The following is a 20,024-nucleotide window of genomic DNA, read 5'->3' as shown; positions in this document are numbered from 1 at the left end:
TCAAATGTCATTCTCAATATGGCATCATTTGCCTTCGCAGTCAATGCACATAAACACGATTTGTTTGTACTGATCTAGCGTGTTTAATCCTAGTTTAATCAGTTTCACATTTCGTTTCCCAACGATTACGATAGAAATCCGATCGGAGAATAACATATTCGCTGCTTGCAACTACCAACTAAACGAGACTAAATCAAATCGCCAAAACAATAACAAAGAGCAGGGCGGCCAGTTCATACAAGTTTCAGCATATGTAGGGTTGCTAGTTGTTCAAATTAAAAACGAACCCCGTTAGTTTGCATGAGGAATCGTTCAAACGAACGGGGGTCCACTGTATAAATTATGTTTAACTTAAACATGTATAAGTAATCTACAAAGTAAGTTTTGCTTCTAATTTTATTTTCATTTCATTGTAGGATATGAGTTAATTTTTTTTATAAAATCAATTGTCTGTGGGCTATACAGCCTGAAAAAAACTTGAAAAATGAGTATGCGAGTTGAGTTAACGCTTCTAGCATGAAATAGAAATGGAAATTCAAACAGCGGAATTTCCGAAAATCGGCCAAAAAAATTTTCCTTCGTTTTTGTCTTTCGTAGATTTTTGCATGGAAATTAACAACGTATATATTAGAAGCAAGAATAGATTTGGTTTTCACGTTTAAACTTAAAATAAAAATGCCTAAAATCCATTTTTTTGCTCGATTAAAAAATTCTCTTTGTTTTTTTTCGCCCCCCCCCCCCTTCAGTGGCCCAACACCGAAGGGACAAACATTTTTTACAATATTTGTAATGGCCTTATTAAACATGCATTAATTCATAACCATTTGGCGCATGTCATAGAAAATAATAACTTTTTGAGTTTGTATCAAATTTGACCAGCTCAGTTTGCCATGGAGAAACAAAATTGAAAACTAGTATTGTAATTTGCACACCTCCAAATATTGCCCGTTTAAGTAGAACATCCCTAGAAAAAAAAAGCCGGCATCGAAACATCGCAGCAAGGAGCATTCTGCTCGAGATGCGCAGAATCCACCACTCGGCAAATTTGCCAGTGTTGGTTTTTCGCTACCTACCACGCGCCGGCCGTTATCCCTTGTAGCGGCACTCGGCGTTTGTGTGTGCATTTTTTCGTCTGTGCTTCATCCCAGCAGTGGAAGGCGGCTGAAGCTTGAAGCGATAACGAAAACGCTTAGAAACTTATTTTTTCTGTGCCGTTTGTTTGCCTGCAGCTTTGCCAGGCGTCTCTCCGGCACATATACTACTGCCGGCTGCTGAATCTGCTTTTCTGTTACTGATAGTCTCGTACAGTGTCAGGTAGATTCTAAACAAAGAATATATATTTGCTCTGTATGCACGATCGTAGGCTTTGTATTAAAGGGATTTCTTTCGTTCATGCTTACCGGACCGATATGCTTATACGCGTCGGTGCCTACCAATACAGTGAAATGGCTGTTCCTACATGTAGCATTCTTCCTGTCCCCTGCCGCAGGAACTTTGGCACAGAACCGAAGGCTTACCCAGAGCGGGTAACTGTATGTGTTCGGCTGATTGGCGAAATAGTATTAAGCAGTCAGGTTGCGAATATCTGCACCGCACATTGCGATGCGGAATCTAATTTTAGCGTTTTTAGTTCGGTTCGCTCGGTGGCTATTACGCGTCTAGTCGCAAAGCAGGCCGGTAATGGAATCGCTTAGTGCAGAAACGCGAGGTGAAATATACGAAAAACTGTGGATCCGGATGCCGAAGCTAAACGCAAATCCGGTGTCCAACTTCCGGATCGATGAATTCATCGGACTTATAAAGCGTTATCCCATCATCTACAATCGGCTGGACAAGCACAACAAGCAGGAGTACGGCGATACGTGGGAACAACTGGAAGCCATACTGAATACGCCTAGTGAGTGAAATGTTGGTCTGCCGCATGATGCCTTTGTTTTTGAATTTTGATGTGAACCGTTATAATTTTTGTTTTATTCATCGCATTTGCATTAAATGCTAATAAAAATAATTCTAAAATTTTCATTTTACAGAAAAATTTCTGATGATGAAATGGAAAGGCCTTCGGGATAACTTCCGCGTTGAACTAAAGAAGGAATATTATTCCACCCCGGAGAATCGCTACATTTCCAAATGGGTTCATTACAAAAAGTTGTCATTCCTGAAGGACCAGGTTTTAGCAACCTTAGACCAGAAATATGACAGCGACAGTCAGGATCAGGAACTCAATCAAATCATGCAATTTGTGCAGAGCGCAAGTCAAGAGGAAATACCCGGACCGCTAAGTGTGACACGGGCTAACGAACATTCCTACGCTCATAACGACAGCGAACAGTTGAAAATCAAGCAAGAGCGGGACGAAATGGAAGACGGCGCTCAAGACACCGCAGACGAAGCGGACAGTTTCAGTTTCAATCACTTCCAGGATCCGGCGAATTTTTGCACAACACCGAAGACAACTCCGCTGCCGGAAATCACCATCACACCGAAAATTGTTTCATCACCCGAAATCACTATCACGCCAAAGATGATCCCGTCACCGACCTTTCAACATCAGCCGATCAATCTGCAACGAAAGAGACGTTCGGAAGGGTCACAGGAATCACTGGCGATCCAGTCGAAGGTTGCAAGAAATCATAGCGATACTGTCCCACAAGATGATGATTACCACTTCCTTATGAGCATTCACCCATATCTGAAGCAGTTGCCATTGCCCGTGAAGCTAAAAGTGCGTCTGCAGATGCAGCAGGTCCTGTTCAACGAACTGATGAAACAACCGATTGCCGACGAGGAAGACTGAACTAGCCGGGCGCACGTGGTGCGCGAAACGAAGCCAAATGCGTTCTTTGATCTCACTTTCGATCTGTGTACATACGTTTGAAATAAAAATAGAAGTTTAAGCAATACATATCGATACTAGATGCATTTTACTTTTCCGAAATTGTTTTACCTAGGTCAATGGTTTGCTTATTCCGGTGAAAAATATTAAACTTTATAAGAATTCTGAAGGCAGTGAGGCAGAAGGTTTCAACACTAACGATATATCTTGAAAGAATTAGTTTTACTATAACTTTGACTATAAATAAAAATAATACAAGGTGAGCAGTAATAACTGCTAGTAAACTAAATCATCACAGAAATAAGACGCTTATAAAAAATTTTAATTTTTAGCGTACTTTGTATAAAGTATATGCATAATATTTGTATTAAATTAATCCAATTCAAATCTTTCTCCATTTAATTACCAGTCGCAATTGTTACTGAAAAGCGTCACTGCTGGCAAGCACGATCCTAAGGCATTTCTTTCCAAGTTTTCTCCAAACGTTGCTTGGAAGTATCCAACTCGGGGGGCTCCGTAGCCGCAAGGTTACCGAGTCTGCTTTGACAAGCGAGTGGTCGTGAGTTCGAATCTTAGTAGAATCAAGCCTTTCGATGTTAAGTGACTTTAGCATGGGTTTATTCTCAGGCCCCTCCATTTACCCTTCCTTCGTGCTGAATTCTATATTTACCCTCTGAGGCCTCTTGACAGTGCAAATGTCCCTCCTATAGTTAAGTGTACTGGTCACAGGTACGAATGAGTCCTCGCCAGGGACGGCTATAATATGGGATAGTGCTGACAGCGAGGAATAAGTGGGTAAAGTAGATCAAGCTTTGAAGGAAGGGTAAACCCCAATACACGCAAGCACGCATACAATTTAAAATAAGCATTTCGCTCACTCAATAGCGATTATAGCAAAAAGAAATGCAGTGCAGGTCATTCAGCAAACACCCGGGCGATATTACAATAGATCAACTATACTGGTCGCAGTAATGAGTCCCACACATGGAAAAAAAAATCCAACTCAATCCTTTGGTGCTTCCAAGTTTGCCTAGCATGTAACCTCATGCATAAAAGTCGAGAGGATTCAAATCAGGCGAAGAGGCAGGCCACTCTGTCGAAGAAATAAAACCCGGAAAACTTCCGTCACACCAATCATGTATAGTTTTCGCCTGGTGAGACGCTGCAGAATCTTGTTGGAAGCAGTATGATGCATTCTTTTAGTGTTTTTTGACAGTGGGAAGCAAATGGTTCTTCAACACATTGTCGATGTAATATTTAGTATTGATTTTAACACCAAGTGCAATGAACAGCAATGAAACCTGCAAATTTTTGGTGAAATATCTCCATACCATCACCTTGGAAACATTTTAGAACCTTTGAACTGCCAATTTGTTCCGAGGAATATCAGAAAGATGTGCTGCATTCATATATCCGATTATTTTGTTGATTGTGGTGATCCTGTAGCAGGAAGATAGTTCGGGGACGAGCTAACCATCCTACAAGCGAGTGATTGGCTTTTGAGAAGTCGAGCCCTGTACAAGTTAACACTATTGGTCGACGATATGAGTAGGGTAGTAGGACGTACGGAGGAAACCGAATTCTTACCATTCGACCTGCGCTTTCCGGTGATTTTGCCGAGAGAACACCATGTGACGGGGTTGATTCAGCGCTACCATGAGCGCTTCCGGCACAGTTGTCGAGAAACGATTAAAAACGAAATTCCGAATTCCGAAGGTCGGTACGGTAGTGTACCAGGTGATGAATAGGTATATCAGAAATGTAAAGTGCAGTATACCAAAGGTATATCAGTGTGTAAAGTCCACCATAGTAGACCACGGGCACCGAGGATGGCGGCTTCTCCGGTGCCCGGCTACAGCATTATCGACGACCGTTCAGTTTCATCTGAATAGACTACCTCGGCCCAGTTAACGTTACGGTAGCACGACATAGTGCCAGACAAAATCTAGACCAACATGTGAAAAGGGCCTATGCTACGGTAGCAGTGCAGTTTTTACACCTTCTAGCCCCCACATGGGTGGAATATGGGTGCGGTTGGTCAGATCGGTTAAGATGGTATTGGAAGCATTGAAATACGAAATACTGCACACGTCAGTAACAGAAGCAGAAGGATTCTAAATGATTCTAACAAAAATATTACAGAAATGTAATTGGTTATAAATGTGATAGAGAAACTTGCAGCACACAAAATAATTTACAAAGATTTTATCTCATTCTGTTACTTATAACACGTTTTGTTATATTTTAGTTATAAAGCAGAGTAGAATGCTGGTTTTTGTAACTTATATTGATATAAACTAGATCAAATTATACCATAATTTGATATATTTCTGATATGCCTAGAGCGTAGTTGAGGGGTCAAAGTGGATACGTGGAAGAATCGAGGATGTCATCCAAGCGAGGGACGGTTGTGTGCGGCAGGCAGTGTCCGGACAAAAAGTGGCTTCTTTCGGTGAGCTGTTGACAGTTAGTGGTGGTTAAGATAGGCGAGACAGATAATGATAGAGCCAAGTCGAAAGTGGTCTCCGGACCAGGTTCACAAGCCGGGGCATTGTTTGGAGCACTGCACTGAGCGCAATTGACAGAGGATTGAAAGTTAACAATCATTTGTAGGTATATTTACTAGCGAGTTAGACACAAAGAGGAGGTGTTGTTAGTTGACCTATGAATAAATAAAATTAAAACTTACAGCACTTAGCAGCAGATGAATTAAAACTATTGACGAAATAACACGAAACAGTTTAAAAGTTTGGAATTATTAGCTGGTTAAAAGGATTCTATCTGCAAATCCACATCTAAAAAAAGCTTTGTCTAAGTTAATTTAGAATGAGAATCTTAACTTTGATCTGCTAGTGTGTATAAAGCTGATTCTGAATTCGGACCAAATTTTTACCATCCGACAGATCTTGCAGAAATTTCGGGAACACAACGTGCTCACGCATTACATTTTTATCGATTTCCAAGCCGCATACTGTACAATCAATGGAGTCCTGCTCCTGGTCACTGGTCGACTGGTCAGAGCTTCATTGGATCTAGTGATGTGTTTCGTCAGCATCTCGAGGACACTTTCGAGTCTCTTTGAGCCACGGTGAAGGTAGAGACAAGGTGACGGCTGATAATCCGACGAGCGAGCATCGGAAACGGGAGGCACGATTTTCACCAAGGGTAAACAACTCTTAGGCTTTGCTGATGACTTTGACATCATTGCCAGGAACTTTGCGACGGCGGAGGAAAGCTGCCCCAGACTGATAGCGTAGTCTAGGAGGATCGGGTTAAAAAATAAATACGTCGAAGACCAAATACATGAAAGGAAGACGTATGTCTGACGAAAACCAGTAGGCTACGGTGGGCTGAACATGTGTTAGGATGCCGGACGACAGTACGACGAAAACAGTTCTCTTCCACTACTCCACCGGCACACCGTGGGATAAAACTCAAATCTAGGAGGACAAAAGTAATTACGCTAAAACCGTTAGCCCTAGGTATATAGTATTTTCGAAGAAAATTTGTTATTTCTACTTTCGCATTTTTTGGTGTATTTGACATTAGGGTAACCATCATAGTAAGCGAGTGTAAAACATAAACTTTTTTGTAGCTTAAGTTAGCTGAATAAAATGTTAAGGAAAGTTAAAGAACATTAAATTTTGAATTACTTTGCTAAAGAAATGAAAGCCGTATCTCTTATGGTTGATAGGATGGAGCAATTTAAAGTTTTTTGGACGGGGTGGACCTAAAAAATCCGTTTTTTCTTAATATCTCATTTCGTGTTTATTTCTCACAAATCTTGCCTTCTGAGCACTTTCACATCCTATGAAAACGCACATTTAGTTTGAAGCAATCAAGTCGCTATCTCCTTCGGTTCCGTAGCTATAGGCATTTTTTCTAAAAAATATGCGTTTTTCATATGTCGTAAAAACTGCTAAAAAGCAGCAAATAAAATTTTGTATAGAGATTTAGTAATACCATCGAAATTAATTGAGATCCCATCGGTCCAGGTCGGCCCGTTTTTGCTAGACCGTATTGAATAATGGAATAGGAAAAAGGAAAAATTACCGTATTACTTACTAAAATCACAATTTTTACGTTCATAGAATAGGTTAAAAAAGCGAAAATAAGTTAAAATATTTGTATTTTAGCGATTATAGCAAAAGATCGTGTTTATTTTCATGGGAGTTATGTTTGAAAAATCATATCGTAAAAACTATCGATTGCTCCGAAATTCAGAAAATTGAGGTTTTAACATGCAAACTAACATATAAACACAGACAACTCGCGATAATTCTATCGTCCAATCAAAAACCACTCATTTTTCAAAAAAGCATGTTTCGCAACATGGCCATACCGCGGCGCGCGAGTGTTGCTTTGAGTTTTCAGTATAAAACCATTCAAATGTACAAATCCCTACAGCATAAAACCCTGCAAATGCAAGCTACTCCGCAACATGCATAACAGAGGGTGCTAGTGTGCAAGCAAAATGTGCAGGACGATGGTTTTTAAAGGATTTTCTTCTAAAGTGTCATGTCAGTTCGTCAGTGATATAATTCCTCTTTACCCAAGTTGGGGGATTTGCGGATCGAGAGAAGCTATAGAAAGGAACTGGATTCGAATCCATTACTCCTCCTGGGCCCTGTGGATCACAAAATACAAAATGTAAACTGCTTGGGCAATGTATAAGCAGGGGTTCCTGAAAATACATATTTTTCCATTACATATATTATTACAGCTCAAGCATATGATGAGTGGTATTCGAAGAAAAGTACGAGATTTCATCGAAACCAAATCGGAATCATTTTTTCGCTATTTTGTTTTTTGAAGTAGTGTAAGGAATCAATTTTAAGCAGACTAGTCGTTTCATTGATTGTTTTACCTCAAGTGATGGGTTGACTAAGTGGGGATTCTTTTGGTCAATTCTAATTCTTCATGTTCTTTTACCTTTGAAAGTCACTATTATGAAGCTACACTTCTAATATTTTACATTAAAAATTCGTGGCGTTGGAACTAATTTTAATCAGCCCGAATGCATTTTAATCCGCTTAGTTAGCCTCGAGGTACGATGCTGGTCTAACAAACCTGTCGTCGTATGTTGGAATCTCGACTAGACAGTAGGATTGTTGCACTAGCCCCGTAACTGTCCTGTACTCTAACAGCCGGCTGTGAAGTCTGTCGATAAAGAAGGGTCAAGTCTTACGAAGACGTTTAAGCACAAGGCTTTGCTTTGCATTTTAACCACAAAGATGCTGTCTTTAGCAGCCCTGAATTTTACTAACTTGACCCAAATTATCACTGCAAGCGCTCACATTTCTACTACAATACGGTATACTAAAATTGAGTACTTGACTTTTAGAAATGCTGTAATCAGTGCTCGAAATAGCGAGGTTGAGATCATTTTCAGCAGTGCATTTTAAGCTCATTTATGAAACTGATTAAAATATGCGACCCGTAATAAATTCGTTCCTAACCCTACAATAAATGATCTTCATTTTGAGTAATTAACATATGTCAGTTGTTCAGATTCATTTGTTCAAATTCGTCGTTTTCAGACTAATTCTGGCGTATGGTTTTCTTTTCTGGCAGCAAAGGGCGGAAATTATGATTGTTCTAGTGAAATAGAAAATGTATTTTATGGCAAAATCTGGAGCATACTACAACTCTTACTGCTGTCCCAGAAGCTATTTTCAATGTTAAATCTCTATACTTCCACCTGGAGCAAACGGTACTTATGAGTGCTTATCGACTTCACACTATCGGCCTTTGGCTCCCTTGGCCAAACCGGATTGTGCAAACAGCACTTTAAAATCCAAAACAATTATAGCTTACCACACTGAGCTAGAAGAACTAAGCACTATGAACACCGTTCATCTGATTTGGGTGCCTGGTCATTCTGGTACAAATAACCGGAAATTGACGGGCTGATGAAATTGAAAGTTCTAGGGCAAAAAATTTCCACATTTTCACATTAATGCGTCCGCTTTTGTTACCCAAGTTGAATGCAGAAACACTTTCACGCAGACGTAGTCGAGTTGCGATCCTTTTTTCGATATCTTTCAAACAGCATGTGAAAATGGCTTATGTGCTAAATGAGAGATTCTCTTTCTGAGTCCTCTGTTGCACTTTTTATTTCTTTTTTGTGTTTTCGTTGGCTATGACCATGGCAGTCCTTGTTCCAACATTTGTTTAGTTGTTGCAAAGTTATTCAAAGCATTCCGATTTGATTTTCCCAACATTTGCTAACACTGGTCAGAACAGAACGCTCGCCATGGCTGTACCGCTGATTCGATGTTTTGGCAATGTTTTCTCCAGTGCGCATGATTTGGTCCAACAATTCGCATTCACACCACCGAAGCCGGCTTTTCTCCCCCAGAGCAGCAGCAGATGTAGTGGTTCCATTTCGCGTGCAAAATGAATTACCTTTTCCTTTTTGCTGTGGCATGGGACATTCACCCTGCGCCCACATCGACGATGTACTGTCGACAGCTGGCCGGTACGCGGAAACGGGACAGCACCACCCGTTTCCGCTGACGTATGTCACATTTTCCATCTAAGAAATCAGCTGACGATGATGGTCGCCCACCCAATGGCAGGGCAGCACAGGGAGCAGGTCAGCAGTAGCAGTGACGGAAAAGAGTGAAATGGAAAATCAGCTGAGCGCGCGGCGAGCCCACTTTTACTTATCGCTACCAGAATCGACGAGCAGCTACGTCCTACGTGCTCTCGGTGTGGTTGTCGGAAAATCAAGAGTAAACCCTGCTTCCTGGTCGGGTTTGAATGCCCGCGTTGAGAGGCGTGAGAGAGTTATGGTCGATCCTTTACATTTCCATCTCTTTCTTCTGATGGAAAACACCATGGTTCATAGGGGTTGGGGAAGGGAGTGATTTTATTCTATTTTTTTTCATTCACTTGATTGATTTTCTGTCCTCAGATTGTCCAAAGTTCGTCGGTTGAAGGCAGAAATAGAAACGAGAAGAAGTTACGTATGCTGCATGTGGGATCGTGCGACAAATTTGAACACCGGGCGGTTGATTGAGGTGTATTCTCAGTAGCGGAGTACTCTGCTACCTCGGTGAAGCTAGCATACTTTTTGTGCACACTGATCAAATGGATTTAATTTTATTCATACGATGGAGGCGTATTCCGTTGCTGCATTATATACATTTCCGTTTCTTTTTGCTAGGTATATTAATGCTGTGCGTAAATGACTGACGTCAATTGATAGATTTGCCATACAAAAATGTATAGTAACGGGCAGAACGACTTTGAGAATTAAGTAGCGCTAATTCGTGCTGCGTATTACCAAAATCGTCGTATTTTTGCTTTTTTGTGTTCTACTTACGAAGCATTTATTAAAGTAGTTTGAGGAAGAAGATCAACTTTAAGGTTGATAGTCAGTATTTTCTTGTGCTCTATATTTGCTGAAGTGGAGCGCTGCTGATCATCTAATGTAAAATATTCAGTTCAGTTTGAAATTGATTTTCATGTTGATTAATATCTGCTACATTGGGAGCTAAAAGCAAAGCCTTGGGCATAAAACGGTCTTTCTAAGACTTGACCTTTCTTTATCGCCAGACTTTACAACCGGCTATTCGGGTACAGAACAGTTACGGGGCTGGTGCAACTACTACGTTGGGAGCAAATTGATATTCAATTTTATGACAATTTTAAGCACTGGCTTCAATTTCATTATTTTATTTCACGAGTGACTTTACCTAGCCGATTGCAACGCCAAAAACTGAATTGACGCATATTTTTTGATAAAATACTAAAGCACTATGGAAGTCTTTCTTTCTCTTATGTTCTTTCATCTACGAAGAAAATCTGCTCTATTTCCTTTAAGTCAGGTTTGTGTTTCACAGTTGATATCAATTTTCAAAGATAGTACACTGAAGTCGCTTTTTACGCGGTTTGTTTTTACACGACTATTTTTAGGCGAATTTCAGAATTTACGCGGTTTTTTTACACGAATTTCAGAATTTACGCGGTTTTTTACGCGAATATCGGAATCTACGCGCTTTTCGGAATTTACACGGATGTGCTCAAAACGTCTATTTTTTCGCGTAGTGTTGAAATCCACAAAGTTTTTTATGCGAAATTTTAATTTTTTTTACGCGAATTTTGGAATTTACGCGGTTTTTTACGTGAATTTCGAAATTTACGCGGTTTTTTTACACGGTTTGATTTACGCGGGACGTATCCTTCGCGTAAAAAGTGACTTGAGTGTATATGTATACTATGAACTTGCATAACCTAATGTTATGCAACTCGATAAAAAATAGAAGACAGACAACAGACTTCACAACCTGAAAAAGGCTTTCCCTGAGCTGGAAATTTTCTCGATTGGTACTAGGACAAGGCTGAAGTTGCTTTGTTGAGCGTCTTAGTAGAATACGAAAATTAAAAAAGGAAAAGGCGAGACTTGTTACCGGTTCAAATTCTACTAAATATTTATTTCGTTTTGACAAATATGCAAGCTTAATCAGTGTCAGAGCTCGAAAACAGACACTAATAAGGCCATTGCAAATCATATTTAAAGTTTTTGTCACCCCCCCCCCTTGGAAATTGGCTTGAAAAATCGGGGGGCAAAAAAATAATTTGCAGGATATGAGTCAAATTTCTTTCTATAAAATCAATTGTCTGTGGGCTCTACAGTCTGAAAAGCTCGAAAAATGAGTCTCCGAGTTGAATTAACGCTTCTAGCACGAAACAGAAATGGAAATTCAAACAATGGAATTTCCGAAAATCGTCCAAAAAAATTTTTCTTCGTTTCTGTCTTTTTTCGTACATTTTTGCATAGAAAATAATAACGTATATATTATAAGCAAGAATAGATTCGGTTTTCACGTTTAAACCTTAAATAAAAATTCTTAAAATCCATGTTTTTTTTTGCTCGATTAAAAAATTCACTTTGTTTTTTTTTCGCCCCCCCTTTCAGTGGCCGAACACCGGAAGGACAAAAACTTTATAAAATATTTGTAATGGCCTAATGCCTTCAAGTTGTAGGTGAAATACGAATCTGTCGGTATGAAATACCAGATTTTAAACTAGGACAAGATGTTTCGGTGTTCTTCTATTTTTGTCGTTTGTTTTTGTTTCATTCCAAGAAAATTCGTATAGGTACAGGGATACCTCGACATAAGACAATATATTTTTCCAAAAAGTTGTCTCATATCGAAATTGTCTTGTATAGAATCATGACATTTAAAAAAAAAATTTTCGAAAAAAAATTAGAGGTTTTAGAAGACAAGAATTTTGTCTATGGTGAATTGAGACCCCTCCTTTCTTTGGGAGGGGTGGATCCCATACAAATAAAAAACAAATTTCTTCATAACTCGAGAACTAATCAGGCAAATGGAACCAAATTCGGCATGTGGCTCACCCCTGTGGTAGGGGGATAAGGAAACTCATACAAATACAGTAATGATCCGATGTTGTCACCCCCATGATGAATTTAGGGATGACAAAAACGGGACAGTGACAAAATCGGGTATTTTTTCAATTTTAATTTTCTTGCAGATAACTTAGAACGAACTACATATATTTCATTCTGATCTCTTTTAGGACCTTTCGCACTTCCTTCTGTGGACATTTGTCACCTGTTCACAGCACAGCCCCACAGGTATGAAAACACGCGTTTTTTAATTGCGCCGAAAAGATTGGTTATACTGGTTAACTATGTTCTGAGAAATTTCACAGCGTAAAAAGCTCTTTCTTGTGGTATGAACGATTCTTCGATTAACCCCCCTAAAAGTAAGAAAGAAAATTTATTTTTCCAGTAATAAGAGATAGAGAAAAACTATGTTCTACAAAATTGTTGAGAAGATTATTATAAAGAACTTTGCCAAGGAAAGTGACCTTCTAGCTATTATAGTTGTGGAGATATGAAACAACTTTTGTGGAAACTCCACGATAATCAACACAGTTCTTTTCACAGTATTTTAACACATTTGACATGACTGAAAATGATTTTCAAACTAAGCTTTTGATAAATCAAAAGCGTGACAAAATCGGGTAAAAAACGTGACAAATCGGGTCAAAAACGTGACAAAATCGGGGGTGACAAAATCGGGTTACCACTGCAGAACAGAAATTTTTGCGTAACTCAAAAACTAATAGGACTCGAGAAATTTTAGACTCTTTCATAAAACATTAGTCAATAACAAGACCTCCAAAAACTATTAATAGTAACATTAGATGATTCAGGGCGATGACGGCAACAGGTCACGAGTGTTGTCGGCAACCACTGCCACTGCGGGGGGACAGGCCCCCGTAGAGATCATCTTTATCTAGGTTTTTTTTTATTTTCCTAGATCTACTTTCCTTCACCCCTGCGAAATGGTACTTTCTACGAAAAGATTTTCCGTGAAATGGTACATCCCGCGTAAGGTTTTTCGCGAAATGGTATTCTGCGAAACTCTATATTCCGCGTTATGGTCAACCTAGAAGTGGTGTTCCGCAAAATGGTATTCGGCGAAATGTTATAGGGGGAAGTCGCCTATGGCCGGACAACCTCTATGGCCGGACACTAGGATTTCTCAAAAATAAAGCTTTACAAATATATTCGGAAAGCATGTAACAGTAGTAAATTGCAAGATTTCATTGTGTCCCAATTATGACATCTTTGTTTCAAAAGCTAAACAAATGAGAACTGTCGAACGGTTCAGCCAATAAAACAAAGAGAATCGTGTAAATTTCATAAAAGTTGAAAATATTTTTTATAAATAAAAGATGTCATATTTCTGAACGTTGGCTTGATAAAGTTGTTTTCTGAAACAGTTTAAATTTGACATAAAAATACAAGATTTTGATGAAAAAACTTAATTTTTTTAAACTGTGCCGTGTCCTCTATGGCCGGACACCAGTTTGTCCTCTATGACCGGACAGTAAAGTAATCAGCGACATTTGCCTACTTCGTCTAGAATTGCTATATCTTTGATTCTTATGTGAAATAAAATTAGTTAAGCAATGCAAAAGGTAGAAAAAATCAGAAAAAAATTGCAGCAAAATATCAGTTTGATGTCAACCTATCAACATGCCTTGTAAATGGAGTTGCCGCGTACATTTTCACGTGCATTCCGCATTACCAGCACACTCAACCAAAAAATGATGTGAATAGAACTTTGTTCAACTTTATTGTACAGAAAACCTGCAAGGACTGGACTCACAAGGTTTGTGCCGGAGTTTTAAATTGTTCTAGGATCTTTTTCTTCTATTGATGCAGGTTTTAATAGATCATTTTTTCATGTCCGAGCATAGAGGAAAGCTTTCTAATTGAGCCAATTTGTATACAAAATACAGGCTACTTTCAAAATTAACCTTGTATTTTTTTGCTTATTTTTCTCTACATTAAAGTGAAAATAGATGTAATAAATCCGGTATTTTTTTTAGTTTTATCTGAAAACCCTTAGGTGTCCGAGCACAGACGGCTTCCCCCTATAATCACGGCGAATGTTTTAATGCCATCCGCTTTATTTTATCAGGCTAAGCAATGGAGGGAGTTGTTTTCTACTTTACTGTGAGGAAAATTTGTATATTAAAACACCCATGAACTCCCCAGAAACTTGCAAAACTCGAGATTGTGACGAAGGTCATCCGAGATTCACGATTTATGTACAACACAGTTTAATTTGTGGCAATACGAAGCTTTTCGGGTCATATAGTTACATATAATTTCGTGTTGAAAGTAGGCAACTCATCTATTCATATAAGAGGCTTATGTCTGTACCAAAAACTGTCTTGTCTCTGACAGGACGTCATAAGAGGCTTATCGGTAACTAAAAATATGCCTCTGACAGTCATGCTTTCGTAGCAATGGGTTGTATTCACGGTCACCTCACTGGTCGACTGCTGGACTGCTTAATAGCTCAATTGGTTGCCTACACTGCTCGACTGGACTGCCTAACTGAACTACTCGACTGAACTGTTCGATTCGACTGCTCGACTTAACTGCTTGATTGGACAGATCGACTTGACTGCTTGACTGAACAGCTCGATTCAACTGCTCGACTGGACTACTCGACTCGACTGCTCGAATGAACTGCTTGACTCAAATACTCGATTGGACTATTCGAATTGGCTGCTCGACTCGAATGCTCACCCCGATTGCTCGATTCAATTGCTCGACTAAACTACTCGATTTGATTGCTTGACTCAACTGACAGCTTGATTCAATAGCACGACTAGAATGTTCGACTTCGCCACTCAACCCGACTGCTCGACTCAACTGCTTGACTCAACTGTTTGATTCGCAGTTCGACTTAACTGCTCGACTCAACTGTTCGACTTAACAGCTCGACTCAACCGCTTGACCCAACTGCTAGACTAAACTGTTAGATTCAAGTGCTCGACTCAACTGCTCGACTAGACTACTCGATTCAACTGCTCGACTGGACTACTCGACTTAGCTGCTTGATTCAACTGCTCGACTCGATTGCTCAGTTCAACTGCCCACCTCGACTGCTCGATTTGACTGCTCGACTCAACTCCTTGACTTCTGTTTGAATCGACAGGTCGACTTAACTGCTCGATTCAACTGCTCGACTGAACCACTCGACTCAACTGTTCGACTGGACTACTCGACTCGACTGCTCGACTCGACTCGACTGGTCTACTGGGCTGCTCGATTCGACTACTCGACTCAGCTGCTCTACTGGACTACTCGACTTAACTGCTCGACTTGACTGCTCGACTCGACTGCTCGACTCACCTGCTTGACCGGACTGCTTGACTGAACAGATTGATTTACCTGCTCGACTAGACTGCTAGATTTGACTGTTCGACTTGACTGTTCGACTTGACTGTTCGACTCGACTGCTCGACCCAACTGCTAGACTCGATTGCTTGATTCGACTGCTCGACTCGCCTGTTCAACTCGATTGCTTGTCGCGACATCATATGGTCGGTGTTAAATCAGACGGGACCAAGTCGTAAAATTTTAAAAAATGGGTTAATGATAGCAAATGATCAAGAATTTTCTAAGCAACATTTTACACTCAAGTCTCTTTTTACACGGTTTATTTTTATGGTTTTTGAATTAATGACGATTTCTGAATTAACACGGGTTTTTACATCATTTTTCGAATTAACGCGGTTTTTTCAGCGATTTTTAAATTCGAGTGGCTTTTTCGTTTTTTTTTTTAAATTATTAACGTGGTTTTTTCACGACGAGTTTTGAATTAACGCGGTTTTTTTACTTTGTTCGCATAGAATCAGCACAGTAGAAATAATATTTTTATTCAGTTCAATAAAATCCAATACGACCATAAAAACTATTTGTTTTAATTCCAGTATGACTCTTTTATGTACAACATCTTAGAGCTATACTATGCAATATAAGAACCCTAAGAACTAATACAAAGATTAAACATTTTCGCAAACACTGGCCAATGGAATATATCCGTAGTTTTCTAAATTTTGAACAGACATTTATATTTTCCGGATCATAAGATTCGGGCTCAACTAGTATTATATAAACACCTAAAACTAGGCTTAATAATGGCGGAAGCGTTTGTTATATTGCGTTTGTTTCCTGGGATATAATGGGATAATAACATAATTAGCAATAAAATTAATTCATTTATTTTGCTCCAACTGATGTGTGATGAAATATTGTAAGTTAAACAATGTACAATTAGGTTTAAGGCAAATTTCAAGTGCAATACAATACATAATATTGCTACATTTTCAATAAGGCCATTGCAAATTATTTCTAAAGTTTTTGTACTCCCCCCCTCCCTCTTCTTTTGAAATTGGTGTGAAAAATCGAGGGGCAAAAAAATAATTTGCCAGATATAAGTAAATTTTTTTTTATAAAAACAATTCCCTGTGAGCTGTACAGCGTAAAAAACTCGAAAAATGAGTATGTCGGTGACCCGCCGTCGGAAGCGCCGGTCACTTTTGTTTAGGTGCATGCATTTTCCTAGGTTTAGTGACTAGTAGGGATTATCCCTTATTTGTGCAGGTGGAAGACCGTGAATATTTTTACCCAAATGTGACATTCGGCCTTTAGAGTATCGGCTATTTCAAAAAGCCTATTTGTGATTCGGCCATTATATTTATAATGCGATTTGTTATTTCGGCCATGCGTGATTCGACCGTTTGTCTTTCAGCCATTCGTAGGTAATCCGACAACTGTCACAGAGGGTCGAAATTACATTTGTCCAAATCACGAAAGGCCAAACCCCTATTTGGCTGAGCCTTGAAACGCTCAACATGAGAAGACGAATTTTCTCGGAATCTGTTCAATAAGAAAATATGAATTGAAAAGAAGTTAATAAATAACAAATAACTCCGCTGAAGCCACTTCTATTTAGGTGTATGCATTTTGTCAGGCTTACTGACTAGTAGTAATTATCTCTTAGTTGAGTCCGGACAACGGGTAGTAAGTAAGGATAGCATATACCCTATATTTGTGCACATTGAAGGCCGTGAATAATTTCAGTCGAATGTGACATTTGGTCTTTCGTGATTGGACTATTTGTGATTCGGCCAGTAGATCTATTATAGTATTCGTTATTTCAGCTATTTGTGCTTCGGCCATTTATGATTCGGCCATTCGTAGCTAAACCGTGAGTAGTGAGTAGAACGTAGTGAATCGTGAAAAATGAGAAGTTAATATGCAATGATATGTGAGAAATGAGAAGTGAGAATTGAAAAATGGGAAGCGATTAGTGACAGGAAATAAGGGGGAAGTGAAAAATTAGGGTAGTAAGTATGGAGTAGTAAGAAATGAGAAGTTAGTAACGGAAAGTAACCAATTAGCAGTGGGAAATAAGAGGTGATTAGTTGGTTTCACATACTACCATGGGTTTACTGGGTCTCTGTCCAGTGTATATTATGCCTCACGTCCATTATACCTGCTGCCGGTATAAAGCTCAGCGCAAGTTTTACGCATTGTTCGAATGAAGTCAAATGAAATAGGAAAGAGTAGTCAACAGTAAGACAGCAGAAACAGTGAGTCAACGGGAATAGCTTAGCCATACCACATTCAAAATTCCTAATAATTTATAGGCTAACGAATTTTTCAGGCAACTCGAAGAGTAAATTTTTCAAATGGATTGACATGCTCGTTGATAGCTATCATTAAAAATTACGAAAATTTTTATCCCAACAGTGAAATCACTATTGACTTCTTTCCCCCACCCTGGTACATTAAAAAATATCCTTTTCAATCGGAGAGCGGTATGTCGGCCGCCGTTTCGGACCCACCTAAAGTGTATTGATAAACCCAATGAAGACAAACTTACTGTCTGAACTACACTAATCTAATCTAATTCCATCATTTTGCAATTTCTACCATTTCTGCTCAATAGCGAAACGGCAGAAAACGTGCGGTTTCGTATGATCATCCTTATGGTTATTTACCTCGCAATGCCAGTCCATCTTTTCGTTACCGGAGAATATGGGTTTGAATTCTCCAGAGCCTCATTCCGACGTTTATGAATGACATTCTAGCTGCCTGCCAAACCCACAGGAGCTGAACAAAGTTGTTATATTTTTTTCTAACCCAGAACACAAAAAAGGAGTTTCGTATTCGCACACTGCTGCAGCAGTTAGTATAACGAACCCGGCATCAGCCGTCAGTATCACTTTCTTCCACCAGTGACTGTAACGAGTGTCGATTTCAGCAGCATCATATCAAAGCAATAAAATTATCACATGTTTGTTTTCGCGTTTTCGGGGTGGCCAACCGAAATGGTGCTAACAATAAACCGCTGACGATGAGCGTTGATTCGGAATGTTTTCTAACGAACAAAAATCCGAAAATATGAAACAAATAAAAACGACAGAAATGGTTTGCCAGCAGAAAATATCTACCCGCTCGGTTCATCAGAGAGTATCCACGTTCGAATGTGTGTGTATGTCATAACCGTTAAAAACAACCATAAAACTTTGGGCAAATATTCAGAGAAACAAATTTTTCCCCAAACAAAAAGGCGAGTGAACCTGGATAAATATTTTTTATAGTCGTAAATTCGGAAACATATTGGAGGCGGTGGCGGCGGTGGGATGGGTGAAAAGGACAGAAACGCTTCGCGAAGGAATGCTCTGCAGGAGATGGCTCAGATAGAAAATTTCCCAATATTTATCGTTCAACTCGTTTGTAAGCTCGGTTGGCACGAAGGAAAAGTCGACAGGGACGACTAATATGTCAGCAGCAGCAGCAGCAACAGCGGAAAGTGCGGAAAGCGGACAAGAAAAGCATTTCAATCAATCTGAACGAAACACATTGACGTCAATGGAGGAAAGAGTGAAAAATCCGGCACAGGCAGTTTTTTCCCGCTTCTGCTCGGTGGCTTTCATCGCCTTGTTGTTGACCTGGTTGTTGGTGCTGAGGATAAACGTTCCGTATGCTATTTATTTGCTGCCGACAGTTCAGTTGTTCAAAAACAAAAACAGGCCCTCCCACCTCCTCTTCCTGCTTCTCTTGCTCCATCCAACAGAGGATTGTTTTTGTTTTTCGACGCGATTTGTTTCGGTGTGCTTGGCAAAGTAATTTTGGATGATCGCTGCCGATTATCTATCTATTGGTCGTTTGTTTATTATTGAAGATACTATGTTAGAAGAAGTTATGGAGAAGCAAATCATTACTGATATTTTTATTATTGAAAAAGTAAAGAATTAAATAAGGAGGAATAAAAAATTTTTTTGTTTCCGCCCGGGATCGAACCGGGGGCCTTCCGCGTGTTAGGCGGATGTGATAACCACTACACCACGGAAACGATGCGGGTGAGAAGGTCAAATTAACACAGCGGATGCGAGCGAGCAAAGCCCGTCAAGTAACCACCGCGTTCTATTATTCATGAGTACAACGGGCTGGATTTTCATCTTACACAATCCTACATTCCTCGTTCGAGGGAGCAGAACACAATTAAACCACTCGAGTGACTTAATTCTAGCACGATGTTGCATCATTTTTCCTATCTCGATTGCCGTCACCAAGTCTGTACGAACCAAAGCTTGTTTGCTAACCTCTCTTTCGGGCTCTCGAGGACTTCGTGCGGAACTAAGTGCTTGAGCCCCGGTGCGGTGTACGCCGGCTAATGTAGGTGAAAGTGGGAAACAAAACGTAACTCACTGATAGTTGCCTTGCAGCGACGAGCAACAGCAGAATGCTCCGACCGAGTATATATTTATAATCCCTGAGCCCGAGCAGAAGCACGTGTCAGAGAACTTGAGTATTAAACACATCGCTTGC

General features: G+C 39.7%; 1 protein-coding gene and 1 non-coding gene across 2 annotated transcripts; one reads left to right on the top strand and one right to left on the bottom strand.

Moving 5' to 3' along the window:
- The first annotated feature begins 1,680 nt into the window (after positions 1–1,680).
- On the top strand, positions 1,681–2,824 carry LOC128738035 (transcription factor Adf-1-like). The gene is made up of 2 exons (XM_053832850.1): positions 1,681–1,897; positions 2,031–2,824. The coding sequence occupies exons 1-2, from the start codon at positions 1,681–1,683 to the stop codon at positions 2,795–2,797; spliced, it is 984 nt and encodes a 327-aa protein (XP_053688825.1). The 3' UTR covers positions 2,798–2,824.
- A 16,651-nt stretch (positions 2,825–19,475) lies between these two features.
- On the bottom strand, positions 19,476–19,548 carry Trnav-aac (transfer RNA valine (anticodon AAC)). Its single transcript has one exon. It is a non-coding gene; the product is annotated as a tRNA-Val (tRNA).
- Between the last annotated feature and the right edge of the window lie 476 nt (positions 19,549–20,024).

This window comes from Sabethes cyaneus, chromosome 2 (genome assembly GCF_943734655.1).
Source record: "Sabethes cyaneus chromosome 2, idSabCyanKW18_F2, whole genome shotgun sequence".
Classification (NCBI taxonomy): Eukaryota; Metazoa; Arthropoda; class Insecta; order Diptera; family Culicidae; genus Sabethes; species Sabethes cyaneus.
Note: the sequence above shows the minus strand (reverse complement) of the source record. Positions and strands in the feature narration are given on the sequence as shown.